Below are 15,804 nucleotides of genomic sequence, written 5' to 3' on the forward strand. Positions count from 1 at the left end.
GAATAGAGACAAGATAAGTGCATTGTTAAAAGTACCAATAATTACACACATCAAACCAGTCAAATGGTGTCAGCTGGAGCGACACAATACCAAATACGATACATTTCACAGTTTAAAATTGTAGTTGTATATCCTAATACAATCCTATAAGTATAGGAACTGTCATAACCCAACTGTGACTAGAAAATACTGTAACTTGAATTAAGCAGAATGTATCAGCGTTACATCACATATAAACATACAATAAACAGTCATAAACTCATATGCAGTAGTTCTTCTTAATAACCAACATATTAAAGGAGCTACACCATGAATTTAAAAAATAATAATAATATTTGATATCATATTGTTTATGTCCCTCAAACGTTTTTCAAAAGGTTTGAGCCTAAATCAAGCCTCAGATATACTCATTCCAACTAACTTCTCTCTGGCTTATAAAGCACTTTCACCTGCAATACCACATTGTCCTGTTTGGCACGGGGCGCTATTGAGCCAGTTTGTATGCATGTCATGTCCTGGTTCTGTGTGGAAAAAGTAAAAAAAAAAAATAAGACATTTTTTTTTTTTTTTTTTGGGGGGGGGGTTTTTTTTTTGTTAGAACTGAAAAACGGGAGGAATTGTTCCCAGACGTGACGTAGGGTGGGGGAACAAATCTGACGGACTGTTTTCAGACCAATTTACATGAAAACCACAGATAGCCTATGAAAGCCTGCATGCTCGAAGTCGGGTATTTGTTGGAACAGAAGAGAGGTGGGGGAGACCAAAAACACACAAAAATTAAGAAAAAGTAAAAATTCATGGTGTAGACCCTTTAAGGACTGAGAGAATGACAGTGTATAAATTAGCCCAAATAAATCATCCCTGAACGTCAGCCATTACTGACAAGCATTGAGCTAATTCAGACAATAGATATTAGCAACAAATTAGCTTAGTTAGCACTAACTTACAAACTTCATGAGTCATGTTTTAGTTACATAAATAATAATGACATCAACAATGAACTTAGATGGTCATTGACACACACAACACACTCTAGTTTGGCTCAAACAAACTGAATTAACGGCTTATTGACGACTGAATACTCTGTAATGACGTTAAGAATGTCTCTGAGAACGTATGTAGCTTCTAGAGCGTTTCACTGAAATCCCGCAAGATTGCGGTGAGCTCTCACAGGATTTGACCCGGTATTTCAGAATAATGGGCACTTGGATACTTTTACTTGGCAATCAGTGTCAACAGTCAGACCTCTATAAGTGCAAATACAATATCAGAATGCCAACAACAATTAAATACTTAACTCTATAACTTTGGGGCTTTTCTACAACCAGTAATATGAAAATACATCGATCGTCCATGACTGGATATAAGTACAGACTATTAACAGTAGATGTTTGTCTCTCTTTAGCTTGACATTCTTTTTAATTCAATGTTTTCATAAAGCTGTCACTGTTGAGATGATGATGTTCCTCTATTGTCTGTCTGTCTGTCTGTCTGTCTGTCTGTCTGTCTGTCTGTCTGTCAATCAATCTATCAGTACCTGGGTCAGGGTTACCATACCTGGGGTCGCCCGCTGGCCCCTCACCCCCAGGCCCTGTGGGCCCGCCGCTCCAGCTGGAACAGCCTGGGCAGAGGTCACCCCTGCTGCTCCTCCTCCCCCTCCTCCTCCCCCCCGGCCATCTACGGCCTGATGGGGGAGGACCTGGGCGGGGTGGTGGGGGGCAGCCTCCGCGTGCGGGGGCCCCGCGCCTCCTCGTCCCCGCACCACCACCACCAGCACCACCACTACCGCCACCACCACCACCACCACGAGGAGGATTCCCTGCTCTGTCCTCCTCCGCCGCCCGCCCCCCTGGCGCTCCACCGTGCCCTCCCTCCTCCGCCTCTGCTCTCGGGTCAGTTCGTGGCCGCGAGGCGGGACCGGCGGGCCCTGTCCCTGGAGCTGCCGCCGCACCTGCTGCAGATCCCCGCCGGACCCCCGCTGCTGCCGCCCACCAACCCGATGGCGCTGCACCGTCACCTGCCTCCGTCTCTGCTGCCCCCCGTCACGCTCCACGCAAGGTTAGTCATGTTTTGTTTTACTTTTTTTTTTTTCATTTGATGTTTTCAATTTCAGTTCAATTTGAATCCATTCAATCTGGGAACGCATCTGTGTAATTTTTAGATATCTTTTGGCTATTCAAAAATAGCAGATATACAAGCTCCTGGCGCGGCATGAGCTATGAGCTTGTAGATCTGCTAAAAAAAATTTAAATCGTGAAAATGTGTGCAAATCTTTGAATATATATACTTTTAAAGCAAACATTTGTAACTCAAATCTTTGCTTCTGGGGGGTCCCTGGAACAAAACATGTTGCAAATGTTCGCTTTAAAAAATACATATATGCAAAGATTTGCACAAACCATCACGTCTTAATGGATTCATTAGTTTTTAAAATGCTTTTCCTAGTTTAGTTTAGTTGTCATTTTGTGAAAAGGCTGAGTTTTCGTTTTTTTTTATTATTCGTTTTAGAGTTGGTTTTCGTTTTTCATTGTAGCATGGGGCAGTCAGGGGCAAGATGAAAAGGATCTTAGAATAACTGTGAAAATAGCCGAAATAAAGAAAGACCTTCACTAAAACTAAGGACGTTTTCTCTATATGTTTCTATATCTTTCAAGTTAGTTTTAGTTACTGTAGGTTTGTAAACAACACAATGCAATTAATTTCAGTTAGTTCACTTTTACTTTGATTTCAGTTCAACCACAAATGATCGTCAGTTTTAGTTTCCGTTACTTTGTTAAAGGGTAGTTCACCCTCAAAATAGACTTTTTTTTCATTCAATTGCACAGCCCAGTGAGACTTGAATTCATGGAGATGTTTTCTTTTTGTCGCATGCCTAATGAGACATTGGCATCTTTCCCCCGGTCATCAAAATAAAAACATCTCCATGAATTCAACTTCAAGGCTTCATGGGGTGTGTAAATGATCGAAAATAAGTCATTTTTGGGGTGAACTACTCCTTTAACTATAGTAAACCTTGGCTCCACGCCCCACTCAGGAAGAAGAGCTTCTCTGGGGGGACGCTCATCGTTGGTGGTGGTGGTGTTCTGGGAGGGGAGCACCAGGACTGTAACGGGAAGACCTCCCTCTCCCAGCTCCTCCTCCAGCAGCCCCCGCCTCCCAGGCGCTTCCACACCGCCGCACAGGCCGGGAGGGGGAACCCCCGGGACCGGTTGCTGACGGAGGTCTTCCCCGAGGTCAACACACGCTGCAAGGACAGGGAGGACCTGGAGGATGAAATCGACTATGTGAGTTGCTGGGGTGTGTGTGTGTGTGTGTGTGTGTGTGTGTGTGTGTGTGTGTGTGTGTGTGTGTGTGTGTGTGTGTGTGTGTGTGTGTGTGTGTGTGTGTGTGTGTGTGTGTGTGTGTGTGTGTGTGTGTGGCTGTGTGTGGCTGTGTGTGCGTGTGTGTGCGTGTGTGTATGTGTGTATGTGTCTGTCAGTGTCTGTCAGTGGTGGAAAAATACTCAAATTCTTTACTTAAGTAAAAGTATCAAAAGTACAAAATGTACTGAGTAAAAGTAGGAAGGTGTTTGTGTGCGTGTGCGTGTGCGTGTGCGTGTGCGTGTGCGTGTGCGTGTGCGTGCGTCGGTGGAACACAAACTTTGTTTCAGGGAGGGTGGTTTAATAAGAACAAAATGACGTCATAGGAACTTCGACAGTTTCTTTCCCACGTTCTGTTCCGTAGTTCTTGCACCGCCTAGATTTTCTAACTAGCTGAACCCCTCCCTAGCCCAACATCGAGTGTGATTCGTCAGATGTTCAGTGTGCTCGCGATTTATATTGTTTAATTTCCGCAATCCGTCAGCAACGTACTTTTGAACAGCGGTGTCGTGGTGATTGTTTTACTGGCAGGACGGTATTTGTATGACGTTACGCGCACGCGCCCGCTCACGGCACGCGCACACCGCTCGCATTTTATTTTACCTTAAATTAGGAAACATGTTTGTATAGGAAATGTTTTTCAGCTTAGTTTTAGTCTTTTTAAACTAATACAAATTCAAGAAAAGCCATGAATTATAGAGCTGAAACTAAAAGTTTGCTTTGAACGAGTATCTTTCTCTTCTTTGACGGTGGCTGAGGCATTGTTGTGTGCAGATAGGATACTGGCAGCAGCCCTATTGAAGCCAACAGGCTGTGTTGCTTACCGTGTAGCCTATAGATGCGAGGAGTGAGGATACATTTTCACGCTCACTTGTAAACCTGTTATGCAATGTAGCCATTTGGGTACTTGGCTCTTGGAAAGTATACCGGGGGGCACGTTCTAGCGTGCACGTGCGTGCCGTACCTTGCGCGTGAACAAATTACTGGCCACACGCCGTCCTACTCCGTGTGGCCTCCACGACACCACTGGTTTTGAACAAAGGTCGGCTGAGGATAATCCCTCAATGAGCGAAGTCCTACAAACACAAGCAGATGGCAATGCATTAATGGAGAGAGAGAGCACTAGCACACACACACACACTTTGTCCCCCGCATCTGTCGCCAGAAATGGCAAAATCTCCGGAGTCCTGGACTTCCACAACAGCTGCAGTGGGTGTACAAATGTAACCAAATGGACATTTACATTCTGAGTTACAAATGGAGAAATGAACCCAGAGGATTTTACTGTGCATCTAAAACAAACAAACATACAATCACTAAATGTGACAAATACCTGACTGAATTTTACTTCGTGGCTAATGATTATAAGCTTGCAGTGGTGGAAAGTAACTAAGTACATTTACTCAAGTACTGTACTTAAGGACAATATTGAGGTACTTTTACTTTACTGGAGTATTTCCAATTGTCTATACTTTTACTTCTACTCCATTACATATCAGAGGCAAATATTGTACTTTTACTCCACTACAATTATTTGAAAACTACTTTACTAGTTACTAGTTACTTTGCAGATATATATTATTACATTATGAAACATACATTAACCACTTTAGCCCTATATTATACCTAGGCTATTTGAAAATAGCAGATCTACAAGCTCACAACGCGTCGCATTGCGACGCGTTGTGAGCTTGTAGATCTGCTATTTTCAAACATTTTAGTACTTTTACTTTTGGTACTTTAACTACATTTTGATACTAATACTTTTGTACTTTTACTCAAGTACATTTTTAATTCCGGACTTTTACTTGTAACAGAGTACTTCTACATTGTAGTGTTGATACTTTTACTTAAGTAAAACATTTGAGTACTTTTCCCACCACTGGCTCGTACACACACAAATAACCCCCTCGCTCTCTCTCTCTGTTCTCTCTGTGAGAAGGATTGTACAGTCCTTGTGGAAGCGAGTGCTCGAGGTTCTTCATCGCCTCCACCCCCCATTGCGCTGCTATTGTTTCTTCCACTGTAAACATGCATTCATAGGAACAAAACAAGGTTAATTAGAAAGGCCTGTTTAGACAGCGGGGGAGGCAGGTGCCTGTAGACAGATATTGCTAATGGTGAGATGAAGCTCTGAGGGGTTCATATAGAATTGCTTTCACCATTGTAAATAATTGAAAATGGGGAGTTAGTGGTTTGTTGTTCGGGCTTATGTTTTATGTGTCAGAGGGAGCATTTAGTGTTCGCAGGAAGCATGCGTGCGTGGCGTGCGTGCGTGCCTTGCATGGTTTCCTCCGCCGTCAGTGTATGCACACTGTAAAACGCTTTGAATAAACGCGCAATATATAAATGCACCATTTACCATACAATGTCTTCATTTGTGTTTACCTTCATCACCTTTGCAGGGAAGCTGCACGGTGTAACAATTCTACTTGTGTGTGTGTGTGTGTGTGTGTGTGTGTGTGTGCGCGCGTGCGTGTGTGCGTGCGTGCGTGCGTGCGTGTGTCCATGCAGAGCCTGTGTTTCCGTATCCAGAAGATGTTGGAGGTGTACAGACCAGAGTGGTGTGAGAGCAGGGAGGACTGGTCTGTCTTCCTCTTCTCCCCGCAGAACAAGTGAGACACCTTCTTCCCTCTCTCTTCTCTTCTCTTCTCTTCTCTACTTTACTTTACTTTACTTTACTTTACTTTACTTTACTTTACTTTACTCTACTCTACTCTACTCTACTCTACTCTACTCTACTCTACTCTACTCTACTCTACTCTACTCTACTCTACTCTACTCTACTCTACTCTACTCTACTCTACTCTACTCTACTCTACTCTACTCTCTAAATCCTCTTCTTTCTGCCAACTCATTATGTGGTGTTTTTTGTATGGCCAAACTTATATCACTGCGTAGATATTAGTTTGGAATCTCTGTGTGGAACCTTCATTCCCGAGGGGCAAATAAAAAAAATGCCTCTGGTGATGAACCCGCCCCACATTTGCATACTGGGCCCTGACAACTTCGGAGGGAGAGAAATCCAATCTCTATTGTAGAGGGGCCAGACCTAATCTGCCAAGGGCATTTTTTTTTGTTGCAATGGCAGATTCGTCTGGAGTACTTTTTGTAGAGTTCCACATTTGAAGTGAGTACAGCACTGTGTCAGTGGGAATCTCTGCCTATGTGTGCGCGTTTGCACGCGTTTGTACAGAGTGAGTGTTTGGTTATGACCTTGTACACATGGGTGCACATGTGAAACAATTATCAATCATCAGAAAGCCAAGCTGACCAACCAAATTTAACTCTAGCACCCGAATAACCAGGTAGTGGTAATCTTTATCATGAATACTGTAGTTGTATTTGTTCCATACATATTAAGCAATTTACTATTGTTGGGTTCAGATAACAAGCATTTAGCAATGTGTTTATACTTCATTGCCTTATTTATCAGCATTTTATGATTGAAATAAATTGCTCAGGTTAATTGAATAATCAGAAAAATAATTATTAGCTGTAGCTGTATTACACAGTACAATCCTCAGTATCATCCAGTTTGTAACTAATTAGTAAATGAACACTGAGGATTTGACTGTGTGCTATAAGCTCATGTCAAACCCTCCCTCTCCCCGGTAGCTGAACCCCCCCATAGCTCTGCTACAGGGACCTTGTTGTTTTCTCTCCCAAAGGGTCCTGTGTCTAATTCCCTCTGAGACCCCCCACCCACTGTAGTGTTCATCCTTCCTTATCGGCTGGACGCAGGCTGGAGAGCCCCCAGCCACTCACGTCGATAATGGAGACGGGTTGCCAGCATGCTTCGTCAATAGAAAGGATGGGTATAGCCTTGCTAAGAGCAGGGCTAGATTAGAGCATCGATCCGCTGACTCGTTGATAACAAACCGAATGTATTTTTTTCTGCCATCTCGTCTCCGGCCGTTTGTCAACAAGAAATAGGCTTTGGCCGGAAATATGTTATGGCATTGCACTGCAGTCAGTGGGAGCAAGCTGCCAAAATGGGCGTAGTGAGACTAGTGAGTTTTAATGGCTGTTCATTTAAAGTTATAATCAATCAATCAACAATAAATTAATCTAAACTTTATTAAAGGGATAGTTCACCCCCAAAATTACTTTTTTTCCATCAATTTTTCTCTCTCTCTCTCTCTCTCTCTCTCTCTCTCTCTCTCTCTCTCTGTCACTCATCTCTATGTTTCTGTCACTGTGCTGCACTCAGGAGAGCAGAGCTCTGCCTAGGAGAGTGTTGTTAATGCAATTTGTTTTCAACCAGGGGCGGCCTAATCACTGAGTGAATGAGTGTGTATTGACTCATGCAGACGGGAAAAGGAGAGAGAGAGAGAGAGAGAGAGAGAGAGAGAGAGAGAGAGAGAGAGAGAGAGAGAGAGAGAGAGAGAGAGAGAGAGAGAGAGAGAGAGAGAGAGAGAGAGAGAGAGAGAGAGAGAGAGAGAGAGAGAGAGAGAGAGAGAGAGAGAGAGAGAGAGAGAGAGAGAGAGAGAGAGAGAGAAAGGAAGGGGACACACTGGGATGGAAGGATTAGAGTCTGTGTGGCTTCCATTACAGTAACACAGCTGTATTTGCGTTCTAGATCGCTGTTTCTCAACGTCGGGTCCAGGGCCCACCAGAGGTCCAAGCGGACCCTTACGGGTCTGTAACTCTGTTAACAGGTTAACCCTCAGAGTGTATGTGTACACTCTCAGGGTTAACACAAACAATTCTACGGTGTAGATTGGGAATATCAGAGATTTAAAAAAAAATAATGATCAAATCCGTGGCCTAATGTATATAACTGGGGGGGTCCTTGAAATTAGAAAGGTTGAGAAAGTCACTGTTCTAGATCACTACTTTTTTATTTTTTCAAACTTCAGTGTCTCTCTTCTGTATCATCTGGTCTCTTCACCTTACGCTTCATCTTCCTATCTTCTCATCTTCCTCTCCTCTCCTGTCTCTATAACTCCTCTCCCTCTCCTCCGTCCCTCTCCATCAGGTTCAGACGGATATGTCAGTCCATAGTCAAACATAAGCTGTTTGACTATGTGGTGTTGGCGTTCATTTTCTCCAACTGCATCACTGTGGCCCTGGAGAGACCCAAGATCATGCAAGGCAGCTTGGTAAGCTTGTAAATCTCACACAATCTCATAACGCTTTTTTACTGCGTAGTGTAGTAATAAGCGTTGAACTTCATTAACGTTCAAGCTTATCTCCATGTATTACCTCTACCAGCAGAGGAACGGGGTTATGTTTTTGCCTCATTCTGTTTGTTTGCACATTTGCTTGTTAACAAAATTACCAGAGAACTGTATTTTCATAAAACGTGGTGCGAAGGATTGAGCTGCCCCGAAGACCTGATTACATTTTGGGTTGAAAAGGACAAGTTCACATTCAAGGCAAGGGAAATATTACATAATCCTGACAAATGCATAGTCTTGGTGGAGGGAGGTACTGTATACTCTACTGAGTTCAGTGCCCCTAGTCTAGCTATACTTGTCCATTGTATCTGTACATTGTATCTGTATTGCTCAGTATCGCTACAGGCACTTTCCTTGGACCAAACCATGATTACTACAACACCCATGCTTCTTCGCCTAAGACATTTCCCGGCTTGGAATATGTCTGATTCTTCCTCATTGGCGAGCAAGACATCAGGGCAGCGGTGATAGGAAGCGGGGAAGCTTCCGCCCTGAAAAATGTTGCCATTTGGCCAGATTTTCTTTGCTTTAACTGCACCTCATCATAGTCGTATTTCTTGGGAAATGCACTCTACCTTTATACACGTATAATGTCAATGAAGTCAAGCTCTGCAGTTCAGCTGGTATGTTGGTGATGTCATCCATCGCACGCACAGTACTCTGGAGCTTTGGAAAGGCCATGTTCTTCCATGACTCTCATTCAGAACGACAGGTACAGAGAGATCAAGTTCGAAAGTTGGTGGAGTTGTCTTTTAATTTGATGAAAGTATCTACTATGGTTCTTGGTGCTGGCATGTGTCAGAATGATAAATTGATTAAATTAAACTGTACACTATATCTTTGGCCCAATATCAAACTACAGACTAACCTATCTTCTCTCTCTCTCTCTCTCTCTCTCTCTCACTCTCTCTCTCTCTCTCTCCTCTCTCTCTCTCTCTCTCTCTCTCTCTCTTTCTCTCTCTCTCTCTCTCTCTCTCTCTCTCTCTCTCTCTCTCTCTCTCTCTCTCTCTCTCTCTCTCTCTCTCTCTCTCTCTCTCTCTCTCTCCTCTCTCTCTCTCTCTCTCTCTCTCTCTCTCTACAGGAAAGAGTTTTCCTCACCATCTCAAATTACATCTCACTGCCATATTCGTCACGGAGATGACTCTCAAGGTATTGTTTCTCTGCCCTCTCTCTCTCTCTCCCTTTATCTCCCTCCCTCTCTTTGTGAGCTTGTTGATCTGCTATTTTGGGGGAAGAGATTTGGTGTTGACAGAAGAAAAAAAAACAGCCTAAGTCTAGTTGTAACTCAGCAGGTCCGTTTTACTAAGAATAGAGGGTCTAAGTGGCTAACGTGCACTATACTACTTCTTGCATAATGCTCTCTGTACCTTCAAGGGCTATAGCAATTAAGCTCTGTAATTAATTAGCAATCTCTCCAGGACATGGACCATCTCCAACAGAACCCCCTACCATCACCCCCCCCCCTCTCTCTCCCTCTCCCTCTCTCTCTCTCTCTCTCTCTCTCTCTCTCTCTCTCTCTCTCTCTCTCTCTCTCTCTCTCTCACACCCTTCCTCTCTCTATCATTATCCCTCCATCATTGCCTGTGTGTATGTTTTATCTGCGTAATGCGTCGGCATAAGTGTGGTCCTCAGCCCATTGCTGCTTAACATGCACCACTCCTTCTTCTTGGCAATCCACTCTGTCCATTTAAAGGCGAGCAATTAAGGCCTGTAATTAATTATGGTTAATCTCTCCAGGACATGGACCCTCCCACCCTCCCACCCCCACTCTCCCACCCCCACTCTCCTCCTCCACCATCCCCGTATTCTCCTTCTCTTCTTTTTCACCATCCCTCTCACTAGTTAATGCTTTGTTTTCATAACCCCTCCTCCAAATAAAACTCTCTCTCTCTCTCTCTCTCTCTCTCTCTCTCTCTCTCTCTCTCTCTCTCTCTCTCTCTCTTTATCATCATGCCTCCATCGCTGCCTGTGTATTTTATTTCTGCGGAAGGCATTGGCACAAGTGTGCAATCAATGTAAAGACCCCCCCCCCCTCCACCCTAATTCATTATTAACCAATCGCAGACAACCCAGGAGCCACAGACGTGTCGGCCCCCTTACCGAGCACTACAAGACCCCCCCAGTGTCTGTCTGTATCCATCTGTGGCAGGTGTGTGTGTGTGTGTGTGTGTGTGTGTGTGTGTGTGTGTGTGTGTGTGTGTGTGTGTGTGTGTGTGTGTGTGTGTGTGTGTGTGTGTGTGTGTGTGTGTGTGTGTGTGTGTGTGTGTGTGTGTGTTATTACAAAAGAATGCCTTCTAAATCAGTAGTTCTCAAACTTTTTCGTGCCAAGGACCTCCAAAATGATATATATATACAGTACAGTACAGTATAAGTGCCAGAAGAACTCCCAGAAGTAAATAGCAAGTACAAGCTAGCAGTGTGGCACAAAGTGACGCGTTGTGAGCTTGTATATCTGCTATTTTTGAGAACCACCGTTCTAAAACCTTTTCTGAACAACTCGTGTTGCTATACAGCTAAAATCTAAAATGACACGGATGCTTTCCCAGTTTTAATGACTTAAAGGCAGAGCCAAACATTGAGCTTCCCAGTAGTGGTTCGCGACCTTTTTCTGGATTAGGGCCCACTTGAAAATCCTCAAAGCGTGTGCGGCCCACCCATCTGACCACTTAACTTAACACATTGACTGCCAGAGTTTATTCATAATGTACTCACCCCTGTGCCAGCGTTTGCGTGTTTTTTTATTTTGTAATATTTCATTCAAATAAATTGTCTGATTGTGGTTTTAAACACATATGACAGTTCTACCAGTAGAGAGCAGCAAATCGAGACATTGATCACCTCGCTCGCCCCCTCCCAAACAGGCTCACGTCACATCCGGTCATAAACCGGATGTGACCTTTTTTCGACAATCCCTGATCCCCTAATCGGCCTTAAAACGATGTGATACACGACGACGATGACTGTTAGTCACCCGGACTAAAGAAAATAGAAGTGGAGCCCTCCGTTCGTTTTTTATACCGTGTGAAAAATCTGCGTTATGCATCCGGCTCCGGGTGAGTGTGACGTAAGTGGAAAACGAAAGTGTTGATGAAAAATAAACAGAGCAGCGCGATCACAGATTAAACAATGAAAATTGAATTGCGGCAAGCAAGCGATGGATTTGAAAGAACGCATCAATGCGATCTTGGCAATCAATGTGTTAAGTGGTCGGATGGGTGGGCCGTTTATTTGGGTGGGCCGTTTGTTTTATTGATCGATTGTGATCCGGCTTGGATCAATGGAACTAACATAGCATGCTTCAAGTTCCTATTTATCAGTATCACAATGAAAATACCATAAAATATTACTGTTTTGCCAGTTTTTTGGGGGCCCTCTTGCAATATCCTTCCCAGCCAGTGGGCCTTTTTTTGGGGACATTTTGGGAATCGCTGGCTTACAGCTAAAACATTGGACACTTCATTGAGGCGTGTGTGTGCGTGTGTGTGTGTGTGTGTGTGTGTGTGTGTGTGTGTGTGTGTGTGTGTGTGTGTGTGTGTGTGTGTGTGTGTGTGTGTGTGTGTGTGTGTGTGTGTGTGTGTGTGTGTGTGTGTGTGTGTGTGTGTGTGTGTGTGTGTGTGTGTGTGTGTTTGTGTGTGCGCGCGCTAACATCCCTATTGCATACATAGGGATTCAGAACTCTTTTCTGAATACCTCTCTCTTTCTCTCTGTCTGACTCTCTGTCTGACTCTCTCTCTCTCTCTCTCTCTCTCTCTCTCTCTCTCTCTCTCTCTCTATTTGACAGCTTATTGTACTGGGGCTAGGACAAAGATAAAATAAACTCTGAGCGTGTGCGTGTGCGTGTGCGTGCGTGCGTGCGCGTACGTGCGTGTGTGTCAGAAAGCTCACGGCACTGATGCCGCCGAGAGTGTGACCCCGACAGATAGAATCAGTATCAGTTAGGCTGTCTCTGGCTGCAGCAGGTGCATGTGAGTTTGAACAGGTCTGTGTGTGTGTGTGTGTGTGTGTGCGTGCGTGCGTGCGTGCGTGCGTGCGTGCGTGCGTGCGTGCGTGCGTGCGTGCGTGCGCGCGCGTGCGTGCGTGCGTGCGTGCGTGTGTTAATGTTGCACATTTGAGCAATCAGAAGTTCAATTTGTGTTTTGTGTGTGAAATGCACATTACAGATGCGTCTCCTCTCAGGAGACTAATTGTGCGTGTGTGAGTGTGTATGTGTGTGTGTATGTGCTTGCGTGCGTTTCACCATGTGTCACATGTCTCGTTAGTGTCAGGAGTTGCCAGCAGACCGTAGTAGTTGCTGACAACTCTTTTCTCAATCCCTCTCTTTCTCTCTACCTGACTTTCTCTCCCTCTCTCTTTTATTATCTCTCTCTCTCTCTCTCTCTCTCTCTCTCTCTCTCTCTCTCTCTCTCTCTCTCTCTCTCTGACAGCTTATTGTACTGGGCCTGCCATTTTGCGTGTGCGTGTGCGTGTGCGCGCGTGCTCGTGTGTGTGTGTGTGTGTGCTCATCATGCCTTTGTCTTCCCATACAGCTAGATGTGTGCATGTCTGTATAATTCACATCAGTGCTGTACGCCACAGTGTGACACCTTGCATCACTGCCAGATTGATCATTAACTAATGGTGAGAAAATGGAAAAGAGAGCACTAGGTCTGGGCAATTAACCAAAATAATGATGTGTTCTCATGTATCAACGAATCGACACAAAATAATTGAAATACATTTTGTATTATCGACTGAATTGATCAGTCTGATTAACGACCCAATATTCTACTTTGTTGAACAATGGTGGCGTATACACAAATAGCGTTATAAGCTTGTAGATCTGCCTTTTTTTCTAGAACCGTTGATCGTAGTTGAGGCAAAGGTTAGACATAATCAGTGGTGGAAAGTAACTAAGTGCATTTACTTAAGTACTGTAGTTAAGCATACATTTTGAGGTATTTGTGCCTTTACTTGACTATTTCCAATTTCCAATACTTTTACTTCTACTCCACTACATCTCAGAGGCAAATATTGTACTTTTACTCCATTACAATTATTTGATAACTTTAGTTACTAGTTACTTTATAGATTTTGATTATTATTACAAAACATTCGTTAACCACTTCAGCCCTACATAGCCTGCATTTCGGCCATTTGAAAATAGCCGATCTACAAGCTCACGAGTCACGATGCGTCGCGATGCGACGCATCGTGAGCTTGTAGATCGGCTATTTTCAAAAGATTGTTCAGAATCAGTTTTTATTGTCACTTCCAATATACACAAGGCATACAGGGGAGCAAAATACCGTTCTCCACAACTCATAGTGCTTAAAAACAATAGACAAATTTAAAAAGAGGCGAGGCCGTTAAAAACATTAAAAAGTTAAAAGAGCAGACAACATTGGTAAAACAATAAGTGCTGATGCATTCAAAGTGCAATATAGGTAAGGTGCCATTTATCCCTCAGGATGTTCGTTTAGGGGGCAATATGTGGCGAGTTATACATGTGAAAGCTTGAAATGGGACATTCTGCATAATGAGTACTTTCACTTTCGGTACTTTAAGTCCATTTTGATGCCAATACTTTTCTACTTTTACTCAAGTACATTTTGAATTCCGGATTGTAACAGAGTACTTCTATATTGCAATATTGCAGTATAGATACTTTTGCTTAAGTAAAACATTTGAGTACTTTTTCCACCACTTAACTTAATCATGTTATATTGATTTGAAGTCACATCGCCCCCCTCTATCTCTCTCTCTCTCTCTCTCTCTCTCTCTCTCTCTCTCTCTCTCTCTCTCTCTCTCTCTCTCTCTCTCTCTCTCTCTCCAGGTGGTCGCCATGGGTATGTACGTGGGCGACCACGCGTACCTCCGGAGCAGCTGGAACGTTCTGGACGGCTTCCTGGTTTTTGTGTCGCTGATCGACATCGTGGTGTCCATAGCGGGCGGGGCTAAGATCCTGGGCGTGCTCCGAGTGCTGAGGCTGCTCAGAACACTGCGCCCCCTCAGGTAGGGAGGATTTCTTTCTTTTTAACAGATTGCAATGGGGCAGCGATTTTCCAACGGTGGGCCCCAAAAATATTTTTGTTCCAGGGACCCCCCAGTTGGAAAGATTTGAGTTACAAATGTAACAAAGCAGCCTTAATGTTCTGCATCCCCACACACAGGGTGATCAGCAGGGCGCCGGGTCTGAAGCTGGTGGTGGAGACCCTCATCACCTCTCTGAAGCCCATTGGAAACATCGTGCTCATCTGCTGTGCTTTCTTCATCATCTTCGGCATCCTGGGGGTGCAGGTACAGTATAGGAACCCCGCAAACCAGCTGACCAGTGGTGTAAAAAGTACTACATTTTCTTTTTGCTTAAGTAAAAGTATCAATACTGCAATGTAGAAATACTCTGTTGCTAGGTAAAAGTCCGGAATTCAAAATGTACTTGAGTGAAAGTACAAAAGTATTGGTATCAATAAATAATTACAAAAGTAAAAGTACTCATTATGCCATTTAACACGTTTTCAAGTGTGTAATATGTATAGAAATCTTTGTAAAATAGCAGATCTACAAGCTCACAATGTGTTGCATCGCGATGCATTGTGAGCTCGTAGATCGGCTATTTTGAAATGGCCGAAATGTATAGGGCTGAAGTGGGTATTGTATGTTTTGTAATAGTAATCAAAATCTACAAAGTAACTAGTAACTAAAGTTTTCAAATGATTGTAGTGGAGTAAAAGTATAATATTTGCCTCTGAGATGTACTGGAGTAGAAGTAAAAGTACTGAAAATTGGATATACTCCAGTAAAGTAAAAATAAAATTGTACTTAAGTACAGCACTTGAGTTAATGTACTTAGTTACTTTACACCACTGCTGCTGACTGTACAGTGTGGCTGAACTGTCCTTTTGTTGTCGTTGTCGTTGTTTTGTCTTCCTGCTGTCAGCTGTTCAAAGGTAAATTCTTCTACTGCTATGGCCTGGACGTGAAGAACATCACCAACAAGTCTGACTGCCTGCTATCCAACCACAAGTGGATCCACCACAAGTACAACTTTGACAATCTGGGACAGGTCAGTGATGCCTCAGGGAGCCTTAAAGGATATGTTTTATCAATCTGGGCACACATTTACATGTTGTTTCTATCATGTCCATCTGTTATGCCCATTGGTGTTTGTTTTTTTACTTAAATAAATAAATAGCAGATCTACAAGCTCACAATGCATCGCAACGCATTGCGAGCTTGTAGATCGGCTATTTTCAAATGGCCGAAATGTATATAGGGCTGAAGTG

General features: G+C 43.7%; 1 protein-coding gene across 1 annotated transcript in view; it reads left to right on the forward strand.

The window, feature by feature from the left end:
- LOC311054655 (voltage-dependent T-type calcium channel subunit alpha-1I-like) overlaps positions 1–15,804 on the forward strand; it is a gene marked incomplete at both ends in the record, with an annotated part of 249,150 nt that overhangs the window by 179,625 nt on the left and 53,721 nt on the right. Inside the window, 9 exon segments of the mRNA XM_084070659.1 lie at positions 1,535–2,025; positions 3,008–3,284; positions 5,874–5,974; positions 8,341–8,464; positions 9,624–9,654; positions 9,657–9,691; positions 14,355–14,533; positions 14,692–14,818; positions 15,459–15,584. Of these exon segments, the coding sequence (XP_083926785.1) occupies positions 1,535–2,025; positions 3,008–3,284; positions 5,874–5,974; positions 8,341–8,464; positions 9,624–9,654; positions 9,657–9,691; positions 14,355–14,533; positions 14,692–14,818; positions 15,459–15,584 (1,491 nt within the window).

This window comes from Gymnoscopelus microlampas, assembly GCF_963454915.1.
Source record: "Gymnoscopelus microlampas genome assembly, chromosome: 11".
NCBI lineage: Eukaryota > Metazoa > Chordata > Actinopteri > Myctophiformes > Myctophidae > Gymnoscopelus > Gymnoscopelus microlampas.